General features: G+C 40.1%; 1 protein-coding gene across 1 annotated transcript; it reads right to left on the reverse strand.

Moving 5' to 3' along the window:
- Positions 1–2,643: 2,643 nt before the first annotated feature.
- Positions 2,644–4,462, reverse strand: LOC137323308 (homeobox protein DLL-4-like). Its single transcript, XM_067986799.1, has 3 exons — positions 4,070–4,462; positions 3,733–3,917; positions 2,644–3,486 (listed from the first exon to the last, which is right to left on the reverse strand). The coding sequence occupies exons 1-3, from the start codon at positions 4,383–4,385 to the stop codon at positions 3,181–3,183; spliced, it is 807 nt and encodes a 268-aa protein (XP_067842900.1). The 5' UTR covers positions 4,386–4,462; the 3' UTR covers positions 2,644–3,180.
- Between the last annotated feature and the right edge of the window lie 15,190 nt (positions 4,463–19,652).

The following is a 19,652-nucleotide window of genomic DNA, read 5'->3' on the forward strand; positions in this document are numbered from 1 at the left end:
ACGACAAGGTCGATTTAGCAAATCTTATTTACGTTTTGTTCAGCTGTAACGGCATCCCGAATGTCTTCAAGGAATTGTTTTTTGTATTTGTATGCAAAGGCAGACCACATTCCGTTGCTTAACAGTTATTATTTATTATAAAGACCCGCTGTGCAATAAACCTTTTAAAAATATATTAGATTTTAAGAGGAAAATAAATGATTGACATGAATGTATTTTCAACATCTAAAATCATCAGCATTTCTGGGCAGCCTATTTAGAAAAGTGACCCCTCCCCCCTTTTGCACAAAACGCAAAGTCGAAACTGTGCAGTGTTAATTAATATCCCCACCCCACCACAATCACAATATTTGAGCGTTGCTAGTTTATATCAATCGAATATACAGTTTTAATTCTATCGATTTATATTTCTAATATAAATGGTCCGCCATTTCCTAAATAAAAAACAGACGTCTCGATTACATCCACATGCATTAAACCAAACAGGAAATTATATTAAGGAAACGTAAACACGATTCAGGGGTCCCTTTTCTTTAGTTATTTGTGTGTTATCTGGTCAATTACAAGAATAAAATAAGAGTGAACCTAGGTTAGAAAATCGAAATGAATATTTGTAAGAATTTTATTTTAAATCACACTTTTGGTCCGATTAAGAGATCAGTTTAAATAAAATTTTTTCCATATTATCTGAAACCACAAGATTTGCTAGTATAATGTATTCCTTAAAATAATAACCGTCTAATCAGTCCAGTTTTCCGAGGCGCAAAATCCGGTCGCAGCTATTGTTGTAACTGTAATATTCACAGAAAACGCCGTCTGTATTTTGTAGAGAAATGTAAAACGGATTCTCTTTCGGGCAGTGGCCCTTGTTGTCGCGAATGTTTCTATGTTCTTTAATGAAAATAATAAAACGTTGCTGTAATAGTCTACAGTCTGGATATTTCGCATTCGAAATCCAGCACACGTTTCTGCCTGAGTTCTGACGGGTTAACGATGTTTCTCGAACAATACTAATTTGCTTCATAACCATTAATATTTCAATCTACGGTGTCTATCGCGTGGATTTGCATTAACATGTGTAACAGTGATGCATTTATTTCCAGTTATTGTAATGAACATTATTACAATATTGCACTTTTTAGTTTCAAAACACGATACACATGGCAGCTTAAGTTTCTGGGAATGTGCCGCCAATCTGATTGAATTAGGAGGGTTTATATCCACTAGCAACAGGAGCACGCATTTCGACCTTGTTAGAATATGTGTAACTAATATTTTATACGTGTGTTCCAATTGAATTGAGTATTTGGTATCATTTTTTTTCCAGCGGGAAGACCTCTCAAGAAAACAAGGCTCCAACTGGATCAGAGAGGTCTGTTTGTGTGGTTTCGCTGTTGCAGTGCTTACAAGTGGTTTGCTTGCGGCGATTTCTGCCGGTTTGTGCCTCTCGTGGTTAATAAAAAAATCTATAGAGAGGAGCTCTGTCTCCAGTGTGTCTACTCGCTCCTGAGCCAAACTCGCCTCTCTAAGCTCGCATGCCAAGGCGCTTTGCGTGCCTCTAACAACTAGTTTAAACTTTCCGCCCCAGGCACTCATACTTGGGCCTGTTAATCATCGTCTACATGGAATCCCCGAGAAAAGAAAAGTTGTCTTGTTAACAAAAAATCCAGAGGGCGAAATCTTTTTCACTACTTTATCATACATTTAATTTCAATGACAATGTTAGGTCTCCTTCGAGAATCTTTCAAGTAGTTATTATGCACATAAATTATTCAATCTGCGTTGAGTTGAAAAGTTGCTTCCAAACGGCAGAGACTTCGAACTTAAATGTGAAAACACGATATAGGAACGCCATACATTCAGACTATATTGATGTGCTTCTGAATATAATTATTTCCTCTGAGTTTTAGATCAGAATTCGTTTTGAATGTCCCAGGAGTAAGAACAGTAACATTAACAATTTTAACATAACTATTGCAGGCTGTTATATGATCAAAATTAGCCCCACTATACATCTGAACCTGTTTGAGTAACTATTCACAGAACAAATTTAGAGGAATTAAATGTTCTTTCAATAATTAGCCAATCTGGTTCGCCAAGAGTTACGTCAGGGAGGAGTATTTATGGGATAAATTTATCCGGCGCCAGCTCTCCGGAGGGCGGAGCTGGCTTTAATGTAGAGAATATGTAGCTGATTGATGAATGTCTGCGCGAAGGCATTGCCGCCGAAGAACATACATATCTATAATCTGCAAAACAAGTACCCAATTTTAGCAATCCTCTGTTTTGGCGCCTATACGGTAATTGCAAACAACTAAACTACAGCACTGTATGCATTTTCCAAGCTGTAGTATCCTTGCTGGTAAACATTTGGCTATTTAGTACAAGCTGGTCGGATTTGTTGACACGCACAGCAAAAGTGCATCACGGGATCCGGTATCTGATCATTACTGGGTGATTTTCTTGTAAATTTCAATAAAACCACTCAACTAAAACCAAAAAAAAATTTTTTTTTATAAAGATTGGCTTTAGTCAAAAGCTTGTCATTAAACTAGCAACATTGAAATGACAGTTAAACAATATTTATTTAAATAATATATTTCTTTTCATAAAAGCAACACTGTAAAGAAGTTGTTTTATAGAATAAATAAAGAAAATAGTTATTTTTCCAAATCTATCACTTGTGGAAAGATCAGTAGCACAATTTAATTCCCTATCCAAAAGACTTTAAATGTAGGGTTGAATCAACAGAAAAACGTCGATGGTACAGTAACGCAGACATCATTGGCGCAGCTACAAAAGTAACACAATAATAACTTGGAACAAACTCTATCATGGTTATATCACAACAAACAATCCAATAGATGCACATTCGTATTCAGGTAGTTCTGCACGAAAGAAGGTATTTATTTACAGATTATTTTCGATCGTCTACACAGCGAGCTTTAATAACCATGATCGGCGTTTTAACAACACTGAACTGTCTACAGTTCATAAATACCACATATAGTTCGTTCGAAAACATAGAAAATGAGGTCATTTGCAAAGGCACCAGTTAATACAAACGTTATAAAGGATGGTATTGTAGTGATTTTTTTGAAACACTTTAACTTTCCCTGTCATAGGAAGTCTTTAGGTAGTCTCTCGTTTAACCAGACAGCGGTCTGTGGTAACATGGGTTCAGAATATTGCCCCTGTGCTTATAGTGGGCTGATGTTGAAGAATCGGGGTTGACTGAAAATGTGAAGCACTATTAGAACCAGGATACCAGGAGTAATTTCCTAAAAAGGCCGCGGCTGGGCCGTTGTTCTGTGTGATGGTTGAGTTGCTGTTGATTCTCTGGTGCGGAGAATAGTCCCATGCTATCGAGGATGGAGAGCTGCAAGGAGGAGACTCGCTGGCACTTAGATTCTGCTCAGTTGGCATTTCTCCGTTTTTCCACATTTTCTTGAATTTAGACCGGCGGTTCTGAAACCAAATTTTTACCTGTATATTTCAAAAATAAAACGTCAAATATATTTGGCATGTAGACTCTGTAGAATCCATTCTCACTGCTACAGACTATAATGTTTAGTTTTACCCTAAAACATTTTTGCATAAGTTGCAATTTAGCTCAAACTTTACAAGTCATCTCTGTATTTTAAAGTTTAACGCAACGAATCGATACAAATATTTTCTTCGAAGTATTAAACATAAAAATATTATAATGCTGTCTTCCTTGTACAGTCTCACCTGAGTTTGGGTAAGGCCCATGGAAGCAGCCAGCTCGGCCCTTTCTGGCAAAGCCAAATACTGGGTCTTCTGAAAACGTCTCTGCAAAGCAGCTAGTTGAAAGCTGGAATAAATAGTTCTAGGTTTTCTAACTTTCTTTGGTTTTCCATTTACTATCCTGATTTCAGGCTCGCACTCTTCTTTTTCTGAAACAAAAACAATTATTTTCGATTTTCGACATTTACAATGTTACCAGAAGTGTGCATTCTGAATATATCCGCATTTTGTACTTATATTTAAAATTATCTTCTAACGTCGTCCAAATTAAGATCGTCGTCTTCACATGTTGACAACTTACCTACATCAGTATTTGCAGGCGAATTAGTTGAACCATAGGAACTGTAGGAGTTGTAACAATTTGTATAATTAATTTCATACGATTTGGCACTGTACGAAAGGTTGTTCATGTTACCAACATGGAACTGGTAGGAATTAAGCTGTCCATAAGGCGACCCGGCGCAGGGGCCGTGCTGTTGCCCATTGTAATAGCTGCTGTCAGTTGCAGTAGACACTGGTAAAGTTGGAGATTCCTGTGACTTGTGCATGGTGTGATAACTCGAGGTAATTTGGTTCGAATGCATATCTGCAGCAAGGCTGTCAAACACTCCGGTCATTGTTTTTAAAAATATTAAAAAAAAATACAAAGTAACAAATATCAGCTCAGAAAAACGTCGGTGTTGATTTGGAAACCATGTTATTGTGGAACTGCACGAAGGAGTTATGCCGCGTCGATGCTCCTCACTTGTCTGCAGCTTCAGGCGCTCGAGCATTAAAGCCGTATCACGTGCGCTTGTCGTCACGTTGCTAAGCTGCAACCAATCAGCGGGCGCGATTGTGCCCCGTGATGCTGGTGACCTGCTGGACAGGTTGGCGCTGGTAGCGCGCGGGCGGAGCCGGAGGGCGAGCTGCAGGAGGCTGAGTTGTGCGATGAACATCATTCATTTAACATGTTCTGCGGTGCAGGCCTGGGAAACGTACTCTGGGGAATCACAATGACCGCCTTTGTCTTTTTTTTGTCCTGTTCTATCTTGAAATCAAACAAATAAACACATTATTCCGTTTCAGAATGGAACCCCACCATGTGCCGAGTCTGGCTATCAGACCAGTGCCCGACCCTGATTTAAAAACTTCTGAGTAGTTAATACCGATTCATACTTTTATAATGTTACCGCACACCGCAGTACCTATAGATGCATTCAATTTAATATTGTTATGAAGATCGAGATCGTCCAAACCTGATTCGAACATTTTAGTTTGTGTCAAATGATTCAAACAATGAAATGAAGCTCGAAAGGTTTCTGCTGTAATTTTGTTACACATTCGTCCTTCGTGAAGGTTCAGAAAGGATCTAGCTTTGAAAGCGATTGTTACACTGAGTATAACCAGATCAAAGTTCGTGTTCTAGTTTTATAATAAATAAAATGAAGCATTTTTACACGTGCAAAACTGAAAGTTTCAGTCAGCTTACACACGATTGAAATAATGCAGAATGCAGGAGTTCTATGTTGGTTTAATTTAGTTGGCAGCACAGGTATAGAAACCTGTGATGAAGTAACTGAGAGGGTTCATGTGGGTGGTGTGGTTGATGTGTATATGGACTTTAAAAAATCATTTGATAAAGTACCACGTAATAGACTTGTTAGAAAAATTAAAGCCCATGGGATTAAAGGGACAGTGACAGCGCAAAATTGGCTAGGGGACAGAAAGTAGAGGGTAGTGGTGAACGGTTCTTTTTCAGACTGGAGGGTACAGTGGTGTTCCCCAGGGTCAGTATTAGGACCACAGCTTTTTTTGATATATGTTAATGACCTGAACTTGGGTGTAGAGGGTATAATTTCAGAGTTTGCAGATGACACGAAACTCAGAAATGTAGTAAACAATGTGGAGGATACTAACAGACTTCAGGAGGACATAGACAGACTGGTGAAATGGGCAGACACATGGCAGATGAAATTTAATGCAGGGAAGTATGAAGTGATTGCATTATGGTAGGAAGAATGAGGAGAGGCATTATAAACTAAATGGTACAATTTTAAAGGGGGTGCAGGAACAGAGAGGCCTGGGGATGCACATACACAAATCTTTGAAGATGGCAGGACAAGTTCAGAAGGCTGTTAAATAAGCATGAGATCCTGGGCTTTATCAATAGAGGCATGGAGTACAAAAGCAAGGAAGTTATGCTTAACCTTTATAAAACACTGGTTAGGTCTCAGCTGGAATATTGCGTTCAATTCTGGACACTACACTTCTGGAAGGATGACAAGGCTTTAGTGAGGGTGCAGAGCGATAGACTAGAATGGTACCAGGGATGAGGAACTTCAGTTGTGTGAAGAGACTGGAGAAGCTGGGGTTCTCCTTAGAATTGAGAAGGTTAAGGGGAGATTTGATAGAGGTGTTCAAGATCATGAACAGTTTTGACAGAATAAATAAGGAAGAATTGTTTCCAGTGGCAGAAGGGTTGGTAACCAGAGGACATAGATTAAAGGTGAGCAGCAGAAGAGCCAGAGGCGACATGAGGAAACATGTTTTACGCAGCAAATTGTAATGATCTGGAATGCACTCCCTGAAAGAGTGGTGGAAGCAGATTCAATAGTAACTTTCAAAAGGGAATTGGATAAATACTTGAAGGGAAAATTTTTACAGGGCAATGGGGAAAGAGCAGGGCATTGGACTAATTGGATAGCTCTTCAAAGAGCTGGCACAGGCACGATGGGCCGAATGGCCTCCTCCTGCGCTGTACCCACTATGATACCTTTTACCTATTTGCAGTGATTGGTGCACATGAGCAGAACATGTTCCAGGTGCTCCTGCCTTGTGCTGCCATCTTGTGGTTCTCTGTTCCCTTTTCGCGCGTCCTTTCTGCAGCTTTAGATAGCAGCGTATTTTCTATAAGGAAAGCTGATTGATAATATTTTTCACGTGCGATAGTTGACACAAAAACTATTTTCCATATTAGGGCGGGCGTTTAAACGAATGCTTCACCATGTTAATACCTTAAGACAAGCTTCTGTTACAGTATCTCAAAAAAAACAAAATGGAACTTAACTCCGGGTAAGAGAGCATCCTTTTGTTGACAAGACGGCATTAATAAAGCTGTAGACGTTTACAAATTTAACTTGTATAGTCAGAAATACTTAGAACTTCTAGAGAGTCGGGAGTTTTTAATATGCACTTGAGACCAAATCTAAGGTTCTGTAATGGTTATTTATTCTGAAAGAAGCAGTTGAAGCGCCCCCAGCTGAGGTGGAGAAGAACCATGTCTACAAACATTACTTATAATGTATCTAAATTAACGTTTTATAAAACAATATTTTCCCGCTTAGGACTGTCTCAAGCAATTTACAGGTATATTCTTGTCCACACTAGCATATCATAGCCAATCAAAAATATTTGTGCATATTCATGCATTTTATTCAAGTAAACATACAAATACTTTAGAGAGATTATTAGTCAACAATCTCCAAATGTTGGAATATTGTGTTCAGTTCTGGGCACCACACTTTAGGAAGGATGACAAAGCCTTAGAGAGGGTACAGAGGATATTTAAGAGAATGGTACCAGGGATGAGGAACTTCGGTTATGTGGAGAGTCTGGAGAAGCTGGGGTTGTCCTCCTTAGAAGAGAGAAGGTTAAGGGGAGATTTGATAGAGGTATTCAAGATCATCAATGGTTTGGACAGAGTAAATAAGGAAGAACTGTTTCCAGTGTCAGAAGGATCAGAACCAAACTCCAACTGATCTATCTGAATAGCTGGATAATTACAAGCTTTCTTATCTATGTAATACAATGCAAAGTTCTATATTCAGGAATTATATCGCACTCTAACAAATATAGTAAGTTGCAGTTAATCTCAAACCTCTGCCAAAAGCTAATATTTAATATTAGTGGGCACGTCCACTTTCTCATAATATTAAAAAAGTTCCAAACAAAACCTCCCTCACAGCCATTTATAGCCTTATCACCCCACCCCAACAATTGAACAAAAATTCAGTCCCTCCCCTCCCACTGAGCATGTTTTTAGCCTGAAACCCTGCCACCAGAGTAGGATTTCAGCCCCAGTGAACAAGATTTCAATGCCTTCCCCCACTGGCTATATTTCCTGTTCCAACCCACCCACTGGCTGCCAATCCCTTTCTCCCTCGACTCACCACTGGCTGCAATTGCCCCCCACAGGTTGCTCCTCCCCCACTTCATTTCCCCTTTTGCAGTAAACACCTGATTGCATTTCCCATCTGCAGTATTCCCCCCCCCCCCCGAACTGGATGACCTTTCCATGCCTTAATTCAGCTACCCCTGCTGATTTGAATTCCCTTTCCCTAGCACTCCCTTTCTCCCTCTTCCCTCTTCATTTCTTCCCCTCTTTCCCTTCCTGCTCCTTCCCCTCTCCTGTCCCCTTCTATCCACTGTCTTGTCCCTCTCCTCCCACAATCTTATCCATCCCCCACCCTCTCCCTTCCCATCCTCTCCTGTTCCTTCCTTCCCCTCCCCTCTCCACTCATCTTCCTTGCCTTCTTGTTTCTCCTCTTATTTGCATCCATCTCCTTCCTTCTCTTTCCCCGTTTTCCCCCGTTATCCCTTATCCTCTAACCCTGCTTGATCTGAAAAATTTGTATTGGTCTTGACTGCAACAACAACAACTTGCATTTATATAGCACCTTTAACATAGTACAAGGAGCTTCACAGGAGCGTAATCAGACAAAAATTGATACCCATGTGCAACACCATGGGAGATTAACTACTATATTATTCAAGATTTTGTGACTGGCAATATATTATATTTCCACAAATGTTATTTCCTGTAACACATTTTGTAATGAAAATTACCAAAGTAAACATTTATAATGGGAATCCCTATCTAAAAATATCAACATATCTGCCATATGTAAACATTTCACTGTCACAGTTTATTGATGAGGCAACTGAATCACTCACTATGGCAGAGACAGAGAGAGGAACGGACACATATGCAGAGATTATACCTTCAGGAACTAATCACAAACATCAAATTTAATGCTTGCACAGTTCTCTTAGAAAGTTACAAACCAGTACAGCCAGATGTGGGCTGCCTCCACCCCACTCAGCACTGTCAGGCCCATGCCCTCCTTTTACTATTCAGTAGATGGATATAATCATGTTATTATGAATTATGCATTTTTAATTTTGTTTAAGCCCTTTATTTTGGACATTAGAAATTTAGGAACATTAGGAACAGGAGTAGGCCATTCAGCCCCTCGAGCCTGCTCCGCCATTCAATTAGATAATGGCTGATCTGCACCTCAACTCCATTTGCCTGCCTATGCTCCATATCCCTTCATGCCCTTACCTAACAAAATTTCAGTTGCTAAGAGAAAAATGGTGACTGAAAAAAATTTCAGGAAGCATCTTGATCAATTTATCAGAATTAGTGGCCAGATTGCAGAGTCTCAGGATAATATACACTTTCTATAATAGTAGCTATTTCGTATCACACAGTGTTACACATTTAACATTGAAAATGCCTAATGCAGAGAATGGCAGAAAATTCAGCCAGTAAGGCCTACCGCCACCTCATCACCTGACTGGGATTTCCCTCCACCCACATTGGGACCGTTGCTGGCCACTCCTTCCCCGCTTGCAGCATGCAGGTTACTGCTGAATTTCCCTCCTGTCCGCTCCACTCACCACCACTTCCTGGGGCCGTCACGTAGAAAGTTTTGGTTGGCGATGGGAAGCAGCAGTAAAGGCCCCGAGTTCTCCCAGTGGAAGGAGAGGGCCTTGTAGCTTCTGTCGGCCCAAAACACTTACCTGTTGAAGGCCCTGGTCTCGGTCAAAGCCTTCAATAGGAGCCTTAATTCCAATTTTCAGAGCGCTTCTGCCCCTTTAAGGTCCATCACTGCCACGTCTTTGCTGTAGCGGCATCCTTGCTGCAGCACTGGTGAAGTTTCCACAGTTGCATTGGCTCCCTCTTGAGGGCAGGAATCCCGTTGGGAGCCTGCCATGCATACCTGACCCAGGAAAATGGGTTCAGGTTGGGGCAGATCTGGAGGGGCGTTGGAATTCCACCTCCACCAGAACTCCACCTCAAAGAGGAAAATCACACCCAGTCAGCAGGCAATTCAACCTCAGTGAATATCAAAATGAAACCCAGTCTTGGTCTCACCTCACATCCACACCTGCACTTTCCGGTGGGATCACTGGTTAGCAATAAGTAGTGGGAACTCCTGGTGATATTTTACACTCTCTAGCTGAAGCCAACTGTAGTGCCTCGAATTCGATCAGCTAACTCAACACAGACCAGGAATTCAGCCTGGGATCTACTGGCATCTATGTAGTACTACACCAGGCAGTTCTTTTATTCATTAAGCCATCAGGAGATGTATCACATAGAATCCTTGACAGTATAACTGATCTTTGCTGATTAGCAGATACTTTGCCTTTCTTAACTTCAGTGCCTGATTTGGCAGTTCTAACTTTGTGTAACCTTCATATTCCATGTATTTTTTGTCAGGAATGACATATATGGGATTTTTCAGTCCCTTTTTTTAATTTGTTCTTGGGATATGGGCAAGGCTGCATTTATTGCCCATCCCAAGTTGCCTTGAGAAGGTGTTGGTAGGTCTACTCCTTGAACCACTGCAGTTCTTGTGGCGATGGTGCTCACACAATGGTGTTAGGTAGGGAATTATTTGGGGTCTATGGGTTATTTATATTGTGAAGGTGGGCTTCAGGGCCTCCCCTGGGGAATCGTGATGAAGTGGGAGCAGAAAATAGAAGCTTCCGTGTTGCCTGCAGAAGTTACAATTTTTTTTAACCCCTCCAGTATGTAGGGGCATGCTCTGTAAGCATTTAAACAGGTCCTGGCTCTCCAAAACATTTCTTCGACTCTCTACTGACCTCAGAATGCTGCACGCTTGGGCCTAACAACCAGTCCTTTAATCCAGTGTTCAAATGATGCAAATGTCCAGAAATACATTGAAGGATTTAATTTAATCCTCATTGAAATACAACCACATAGAAAAACCCACATAAATTGGAAAGTGGATCTTATGACATGAGATCATTAAATTTCTACCTGTGGAACACTAGAAGGTAAGAATAAAAAACAATCAATATATGCGTGTGGTTCAAATAAGAATGCTGCAGAGTTTCACTTCCCTCAGGTTAGAGGCACTTCCAGTGATATCAGGATGTAGCTAATTATAGGACAGGTCTGCTGTATCTAAAAGTAATATGTGGGGATTGGCCTGTACACTTCTTCACCTTGAATTTAGAGGCTGGCAATATCTGTTTCTTGCTCAGTAGTCCATAATCTACTGTCCATTAATGTGAATGGGAGTGGGGGGGGCGGGGGGCGGTGGGGGAATCGCAGGCTGGCAAGTGCAGAAGCTGAAACCCCAGCCAGTATGTGTGGTTGTCATACCGTACCTTCACACTCTTCCCCGCCACAAAGCTACACATAACTTAACATTATCATTGTATTTGGCAAGGTCAGTCGTATTACAGGACTCAGATAGGAGTTTTCAGCAGAACAGATGGTCCATTGTTTGCGGCTCATCCCCATAGTCGCATATCACTGAGTTACTGTCTTTGTAACCCCATTCCCGCATCATTACTTTTGAATGACCAGTACCAGTGATGCATTGGCAGATTGGCCACAGTTCAGAAGATCCGGTTGGGAGATGCTCATTGGGTTCAATATCCAGACGATGTGGCTTATTTTGTATATGTGTTCATCAGGTGTTAATTCTCTACTATTTCAGGTTGGAGTCGAGAGGGTTGACAACGAGCAGGAAACTGCGTCTCTACTTCAGTCTACACTGAGCAGGATGGTGCTAGAACAATGGATTACAAGGCTCATTAGATTGTTACTTTTAGCTCTTGCTTTGGCTGCTCTTCACATGTCTGGAGGTGCAATACCTGACAGTGGGTAAAGATCATCTACCTTGGTAAGTTTAAGACAACCAGTAATACAACAGCAGTAGGCATTAGGTGGATTAATCCCATAATGGGTAAGTGTATTTGGCAGTAGAAAAGCAGAGTGCCAGAACTGTAATCCTGATAGTGTTTGGATCAGTGCCCTACTTTGAGTTCGTCAGATTTTGTAGGATGTTATTCCTAGCTCCAACTTTAATTTTGATCTTGATGATGGGACAGAGAGACCTGGGGGTGCACATATGCAAATCTTTGAAGATGGCAGGACAAGTTGAGAAGGCTGTTAAAAAAGCATATGGGATCTTGGGCATAGAGTAAAAAAGCACTGGTTATGCCTCAGCTGGAGTATTGTGTTCAATTCTGGGCACCATACTTTAGGAAGGGTGTGAAGGCCTTGGAGAGGGTGCCGAAGAGATTTACTAGAATGATGCCAGGGATGAGAGACTTCAGTTATGTGGAGAGACTGGAGAAGCTGGGGATGTTCCCCTTAGAGCAGAGAAGGTTAGGGAGAGATTTGATAGAGGTGTTCAAAATCATGAACAGTTTTGATAGAGTAAATAAGTGGAAACTGTTTCCAGTGCCGGAAGGGTCGGTAACCAGAGGACACAGATTTAAGGTGATTGGCAAAAGAGCCAGAGGCGACATGAGGAAACATTTTTTTACGGAGTGAGTTGTAATGATCTGGAATGCACTGCCTCAAAGGATGGTGGAAGCAGATTCAATAGTAACTTTCATAAGGGAATTGGATAAATACTTGAAAGGAAAAAATTTACAGGGCTATGGGGAAAGTACAGGGGAATGGGACTAATTCAATAGCTCTTTCAAAGAGCAGGCACAGGCACAATGGGCTGAATGGCCTCCTCCTGTGCTGTATCTACTATGGTACTATGATGTGTTCCCTCTAACTCAAAGTACGATGCAGTATAAAGTAGACAGAGTTGAAACAATGATCAAGTCTTTTTCTACACCACTCAATATGCAATTCCCATTTGACATCTCTATTCTTAAGGGGGAATGCACAGGCCTGTATTTTATCTGGATTAGCTTTCAGTTGATTGGAGGTATAGTATTATGTCAGGCCAGCTAGTTTGTCGTGCAGGGTTATTTCGATCCTATCATAAGTCTGGCTTTGAGCGGTAACACAAAGATCATCTGCATATGGGAAACTTCAGGTACCAGGATGGATGGGTTGGTCATTGGCATATATATTGATTAGCTTTGTAGGTGGTGCACGACCTTGTGGGAGCCCATTCCATTGCCTACGTCATCGGCTTTTTCTTGTACTGTGTCGTTCCACAAAAAAACGGTGATTTGCCAATAAAGTTTGGATGTGCTCTCTGAGACAAGCATCCTTTGTCATATTGAAAACTTTCTGCACAGGTATGTGGTGATTAGCAGTGTCATGGGCAGCTGAGAGGTCAACAAAGACAGCTCCAGTTATTAGGCCTAGTTCAAATTCATATTCAATATGCTGGGTCAGAATAAGTAGTTAGCTTGGGTAGGACTTTCCAGAGTGGAAACTTGCCTGCTCTGGGATAAGCTGCTGTTCCACATGGGGGGTGAGCCGGTTCAAAATGAGACATTCAAATAATTTATATGTATGACACAATAGAGATATTGGGCTGAAATTCGTTCGGCCTGTGGGGTCTTTACCAGGTTTCAAAATGGCTACGATCCTACGATGCCACATTTTGGGGATCTAAGCATAAGATGAACAAATCAAGCAGCCAATGAAATGCTTTCGGTCCAGAATCTGCTCACATCGGATGACGTTGAGGTCAGCGGTTTATTGTTCTTCAATATCTTGATATCATATACACGTTCGAACATGGTAAATGGTTTTGTAAACCCATGATCAGATGTTCAAGAATCAAAGGGTCTCAATTTTTGGTCTTTTTAGCACTATGGTTGGAACTTCCTCAACTATTTAGGAGAAGCTGGTGGAAAATTTTGATCTGCTATAACATTGTGTATGTTCTATTTTGTGGGGTCATTGCAGATTATTTGTATCGTCCTCCAAGCTTTCTTGCTGCTGTGAGTCACATCAGTTACCAAGGTTTACATTGCTTATTTGCATTAATGGCCCGGAATTTGCTCTGAAAATAGCGATGATCCTAACAGGGCTCACCATCATTTCAGGGCAGATGGAAGAGCAACTTCCGGCGAGCGCGCATGTGCAGTCTGCAGCAAATCTGGAAGTTGCTCTACCAGATGCCCTGTTCCTCCGAAAGCTACACGGTAAGGACAGCTTGCCGGCTGGCTCCCTGTTCAAATGGTTGCAACGGCATGAAGTTACTCCACTGCCCAGCTGGAAACAAATTATTTTCGCCAGAAAAAGGTACGTCCAGTTTTTTTAATCTAACCAAAATGTTAACAGTGTGATAAGTGAGGAATGCGCTCAGCGCAAAATCTGGGCCATTGAGTTTGTCACTTGCTGTTAATGTATCAACTGCAGGAGGGTTTGTTTGGAAGCTAATCTCATTATTAAGAATGTGTGGTGATGTGATTTTGAGATGAGTTCAGGTTAAAAGCTTGAACACAAAGTTTATAGCTTAGAAATAACTGTTGCCTATATTAGTAGATGAACTTAATGCATTGATTTGCCATTCTTTTGTTTGTTATTTTAATAGAGGCGTTAATCCATATAAAATCAACAGGCTAATTAGTGTTTAATAGCGAACAAAGAAATGTCATACAAATGCGTTAAGCATTTATCCATTAATGTCACCAATAGTACTTTCTAGGCTTATATCTTCTACAATGGCTGTGACCAGGAACCTGGGAATGTAAAGTGTGCAATTCTGTGATTGGGAGAAATACATTCACATATGCGGTACTGACATAAATTACAGTTCACTAATAGTCTCTGTAACTTGCTTCCAGCTAAGGGTTTTACTGTCTTTGTGGATTCAGCAGTATTTGCTGAGGAAGACAATTGTAAAATAGTGGCTGCTTTTAACACTTTTTTCATATTTTTCTTTCTCTTTTACCCTTTTCTCATAATTTCTTTCCATCTGCCTTTTTCTTTTCCTTTTTTTCTTTCTATGTCCATGTACTTCTATTTCTTATTTTTTTCTTTTCCCCATTCTTTTTCATTTCTTTTATCTTTTCCTTTCCCTTAATCTTTCTTTTGTACATTTCCCTTTTGGTTTTATCTCATCTTGTTCATTTCTTTTTCCCTTTTGTCTTCTTTTCCTTCATGCATCCATTTTCCTCTTTTCCTTTTACTTCACTTTATTAAGATATTTTATAAGGCGTCTTGCCTTTCTTTTTTTTTATTTGATTCTTTTCAAACCATACACTTTGTTACGTGAACTCTGTCTTTCACATTTCTATTAGTTGTTTTGCTCCCCAACTTTTTTGCTGTTCTTTCTTTCTTCTGCAAGTTGTATTTGTTTTTTTGCTTTGTGATGTGATTATCTTGTCTCCTGTACCTTTGAGCAGGTTAGCAGAAGTACTGATCACATCAGTAAATTGGCAAAATACAATAATGAAGGGAACTGAGTAGGTAGTTGTAGTCCAGGAAGATTATATGTGCTCCCAACAGAGGAAGATCGCATGTGCTTAAATATTTCAAAAATATTGCATAAACTATAGACATAAGTCTACGTGGAAACTCTGAGAATTGATCAAAACACAAAGCTCAGGTTGGTAAGATGGGGTGGCTCATGACAAGGCAGGAGGCCCAATAAGGGCTCCTAAAGAAATACGACAGAGGAGACAGGAGGAATAGGAATATGGAGAATTAAGATTTCCATGCTAGAAGTCTCCAAAATGGAGAGGGGGTATGAAATTAAAGGAGAGGGAAATGGAAAATTTATGGCATCCAAAGGCTTCCTCATATATTGTTTTGAGGAATGTAATTGGTTCTGATTTTTGTGAATGGGAATTTTTTAAGAGATAGTGCCATGTATAATAGTGTATAAATGTTTCTTTATTGGTTGCTTTTGGTTACTGTGATATTTGAGCCAATCAGCATGCTTTGCAGTCTACAGACAATTTCCCAATGCCTACAGGGACATTGGATACATGTTGGATGCAAAACTTTTTGTCAAATGATGCCCCAACACAAATATAGCCAGATATATAATCATAATCTATACACTATAACATTCAATTAGATGTACATTTTTCAGCACCCAGCTAATATTTCACAGATGGAGGGGCTCAGTGGTGCTGTGCTAACGTGCTATGCCACAAAACTTCTTCCTGACATTTGGAATTTCCTAGTATCAGGCAGGCCATCTGGGCAAACTATTCCCTCTAATAGGGTGCTAGGGCAAGTTATTTTTTTCTCACTCTGTACCACACATGATTTCCCACCTCTGCCAGTGAATTAATCTCCAGGATGGGTATCAGTCCAATGTGGATTAGCTTACATTTATATTTTCCTTTCCTAATTCTTGGGTTTCATGAATCAAAGAAAGAACATTTTTACTGAAAAATGATATGCTATGCTTCACTAGCTATTCATTATCTTGTTTATATTTTAATATAATATACAATGTTTATAAATTAAAGTGATTATTACGTGGCTGTCAGCGTAATTGAGTTGTTATCTCAGTTTCACCTTACACTGATAGAATGAACACAGTAGGACAGTGGCAGGCCAACATGAAGATAGTAAGGATGATAATGGTAATTATAGGGTCTACGGTGAGTAACTCAGGAAGCCATGTTGATTAGGTCTGAAATCCCAATTGCAGCACTCAATAGAAATGCTGTTTTTATGTCGAAACATAACTGCAGGAAGCTTTCCTCCATGTTTTAAGATTGTATCATAGCATAAAATAAATAAAGTTTGTGTTTCAAAATTATTTTTATCAAAATAGATTAAAATAGACAAGAAACATATAATTTTGTTCTAGTTTAAAGTTGCTTTTACGCTTTAAAACAATCAAAACAACCACATTTGGAGTTGATGAATTTTGCAGCTTGCAGGTCCTATATAACACAGAGTTGAAAGTCAAATAATGTGTTGTGTTGCTGTGGGGTCTTTCTTCTTTCATGATTTTTCTTTTTTTTTGCTGATCATTAATAGAAATGTAATAATTAACCACATGTTTGTGTTAGCTTCTCCATTTATTCCATGTCATTTGATGATTCGAGGCTTTGCTTCTTCTTGATTGGATACTGAGAGATGTCAGTTAACTTTGAATTTCCAACTATATGGTAGGAAGTGAGTGCTGCAGAACCTGTGAGATCAGGCTATATCATCAATAGGTTTCTTTCATAAGATCATTTGTCCATCACTTCTACTCCATGTTCTTCTACAACAGCTAAGGGTGAAATAGATCAATGATTGCATTGAGCGATATTCAGCCTGCATTTAGGCAAAGGGTGACTGTTTCAACAAAGGATATTTAACAAGATCCGATATTAATTGGCAATATAGCTGTACAACTTTGAATAAATATACATCAAGAACAGTTCAAGTTTTCACTTGGCGCAGTTGGTAACACTTTCGTCTCTGAGTCAGAAGGCTGTGAATTTGAGCCCCACTCCAGGAATTGAGTATAACCTAGGCTGACACTTCAGTGCAGCGGTATTGGAGAGATGTTAAACCACTGCCCTGTTTGGTGGGTCAAGTGGACGTTAAAGATCCCCAGGCACTATTTGAAGAAGAGCAGTGAGTTCTAAAGATGTCTTGGGACAACATTCCTCTCTCAACCAAAATCATCAAAAATAGATGAGCATGTTGTTCATCTCATTGCTGTTTGTGGGATCTGGCTATGCACATAACGGCTGCTACATTTGCCTAAATAATAACAGTCATTGCACTTGAAAATAATTCATCTGATGATTTGAGATGTTTCTTATAGCTGTGATAAGGCACTATATAAATGCAATTTTTTCTTTCAATCTATCTATATCTTATTACAAATCTTACCTCTCCATGCCATTCCTGTCTACAAAACCTTACTTCCTGTAGTCAGTCTTTTAGTTACACTTTTGTGTCAATTGTTTTTTACATTCTAAATTCCTATGACCACATTTATAATGGAAATTACCTATGTAAACTCATCACCTCGTAAATTGCACAATCTGGCCATTGGGTGGCATTAAAATATCCTTTCCCTACAAATTGCTCAAAATGCTTTTGAAAATTTTTCAGCAGAAAATCTTTGCTCCACCATATATTTTTCCTCAGTAATTGAAATTTCTAATGTCCAAATAAAGGTTTAAACAAAATTTAAATACATTCAAATAACATATTTTATACGATAACCTGATTAAATGTATCCACTGAAATGTCTTTTGTTTCATTTAATGCCTTTATTAAAGTTTTTACTTGAAGGTCCCAGTTTTTCCCAAAAGCCCGGGCTTGGAATTCATGTTTATGCGCAGAGCTGTGACCCTGTGAATTTGGATTGTGCAGCCTAAGCATGTGCCAGCTATGTGATTTGCCAGGATGCTGCTTCCCCGAGCTCCACAAAAATAAATAAGATCTTACCTCTTAGGCTGGACCGCCAGCTTAAACTGTGCAAAGTGTGCACAGTTGAGTCTTAAAATAGCGTCTGTGACACCGTCAGCGGGAACAGAGAGGTAAGTCATTCCCTACCATTTTTGGGGCACTACCACCCCATTTCTACTGGGCGGGATGCTTCAAAATCTCCCCCACCATGTGCAACACCACAAAAGGTCAACTAGTAAATTATTAATTATCTTGCACATCCTGTCTACAATCATTACTTCTTGTGTCACAATTTTAAGTTATACTTTTTAAGCTAACATTTAACATTGAAACTATCTACGCAAGCATTTTTAACATTTAAGGGGTAGTCTGCAAGACAAGGGATATTAGTTATCTTTAACACATCAGCCCTCCCATTGACACCAGAATTAGTTGCAGACTGGACTGGTATTGTACCATTCAGACATTCTTCTCTAAATGTCTGTTTCTCTCTGACTCTTTTCCTCTCTCTCTTTCTCTGTGTGTTTGGGTATTTTGTACTTCTTTCAAGAGTGTTGTTATTTCCTAAACACCAAAGGAATTCACACACACTTTGGAGAGTGAAACTAAAATTTTACATGAAGATGTAGAATTTTTGATATTAAGTACAACATTTTTTTAAAAATATAGCAGCAGATCTTTTGTGATGTTGCTTATGGTGAATCAGAGGTTTTATAAGAGCAGGAGTGTTATGCAAGTAATATTACCAGGGACACTGACTTATCAGCCTTGGGATCCGGTAGGCCTGTGAAGGGGGCCTGGGGTTTGGCAGTGCTGGGATAGGATCTTAGGGCCTTACATGCATTGTGTTTGCCATGATCTGGAAGCTGCTAGGCCGGCTGCTCTCTATTCTCTCCCCCAGTGACAGCAGAGCAGCAGTCTGTGTTTCTGTGGAGGTGGAGGCACTGACTGGTTCCTGGCCACATCTTAGTTGGGGGATCTGCTGCAGATTTCAGTGCAGCTGCCACATGCTCCATTTGTTCCTGCAACAAAGACAAGGCTTCCCTTGATGTTGCTGCAAATGAAAGATTTTTGGAATCCAAAACAAGGGGACGTGATCTTAAAATCCGAGGTAGGCCATTTAAGAATGAAATCAGGAAGCACTTTTTCACACAAAGGGCAATGGAAATCTGGAACTCTTCCCCCCCTCCCCCCCTCAAAAGGCTGTGGATGCTGGGTCAATTGAAATTTTCAAGACTGATATCAATAGGTTTTTGTTGGGTAAGGATATGGAGCAAAGGCAGATAAATGGAGTCGAGGTAGTGATCAGCCATGATCGATTAAAATGGCGGAACAGGCTCGAGAGTCTGAATGGCCTACACATATTCCTATGCTCCTATGACATTGCACTCTTCTGGTTCCCTCATGCTCTGTGAATCACCCAGTACCACATCCTCACTGATACTATCTAAAGCGCCTCACTGAAAGTATCTGAGCTGGTGCCTGTGAGTAAAGAGGTAAGTGCTGCAAGAAGGTGAGTTGAAGATGTTGGGGCAGAGTAACACGGGGCAGGAGG

The sequence above is a fragment of the Heptranchias perlo genome, chromosome 7, assembly GCF_035084215.1.
Source record: "Heptranchias perlo isolate sHepPer1 chromosome 7, sHepPer1.hap1, whole genome shotgun sequence".
NCBI classification, from domain to species: Eukaryota; Metazoa; Chordata; class Chondrichthyes; order Hexanchiformes; family Hexanchidae; genus Heptranchias; species Heptranchias perlo.

Bases quoted from the DNA above. Each gene is read 5' to 3' on its own strand.
- LOC137323308 (XM_067986799.1), bottom strand. From the start codon at position 4,385: ATGACCGGAGTGTTTGACAGCCTTGCTGCAGATATGCATTCGAACCAA. The intron at 3,918-4,069 runs GTAAGTTGTCAA...TTTTTGTTTCAG, and splicing joins GCCTGCAAATACTGATGTAG to AAAAAGAAGAGTGCGAGCCT. The intron at 3,487-3,732 runs GTGAGACTGTAC...TGAAATATACAG, and splicing joins TGGGCCTTACCCAAACTCAG to GTAAAAATTTGGTTTCAGAA.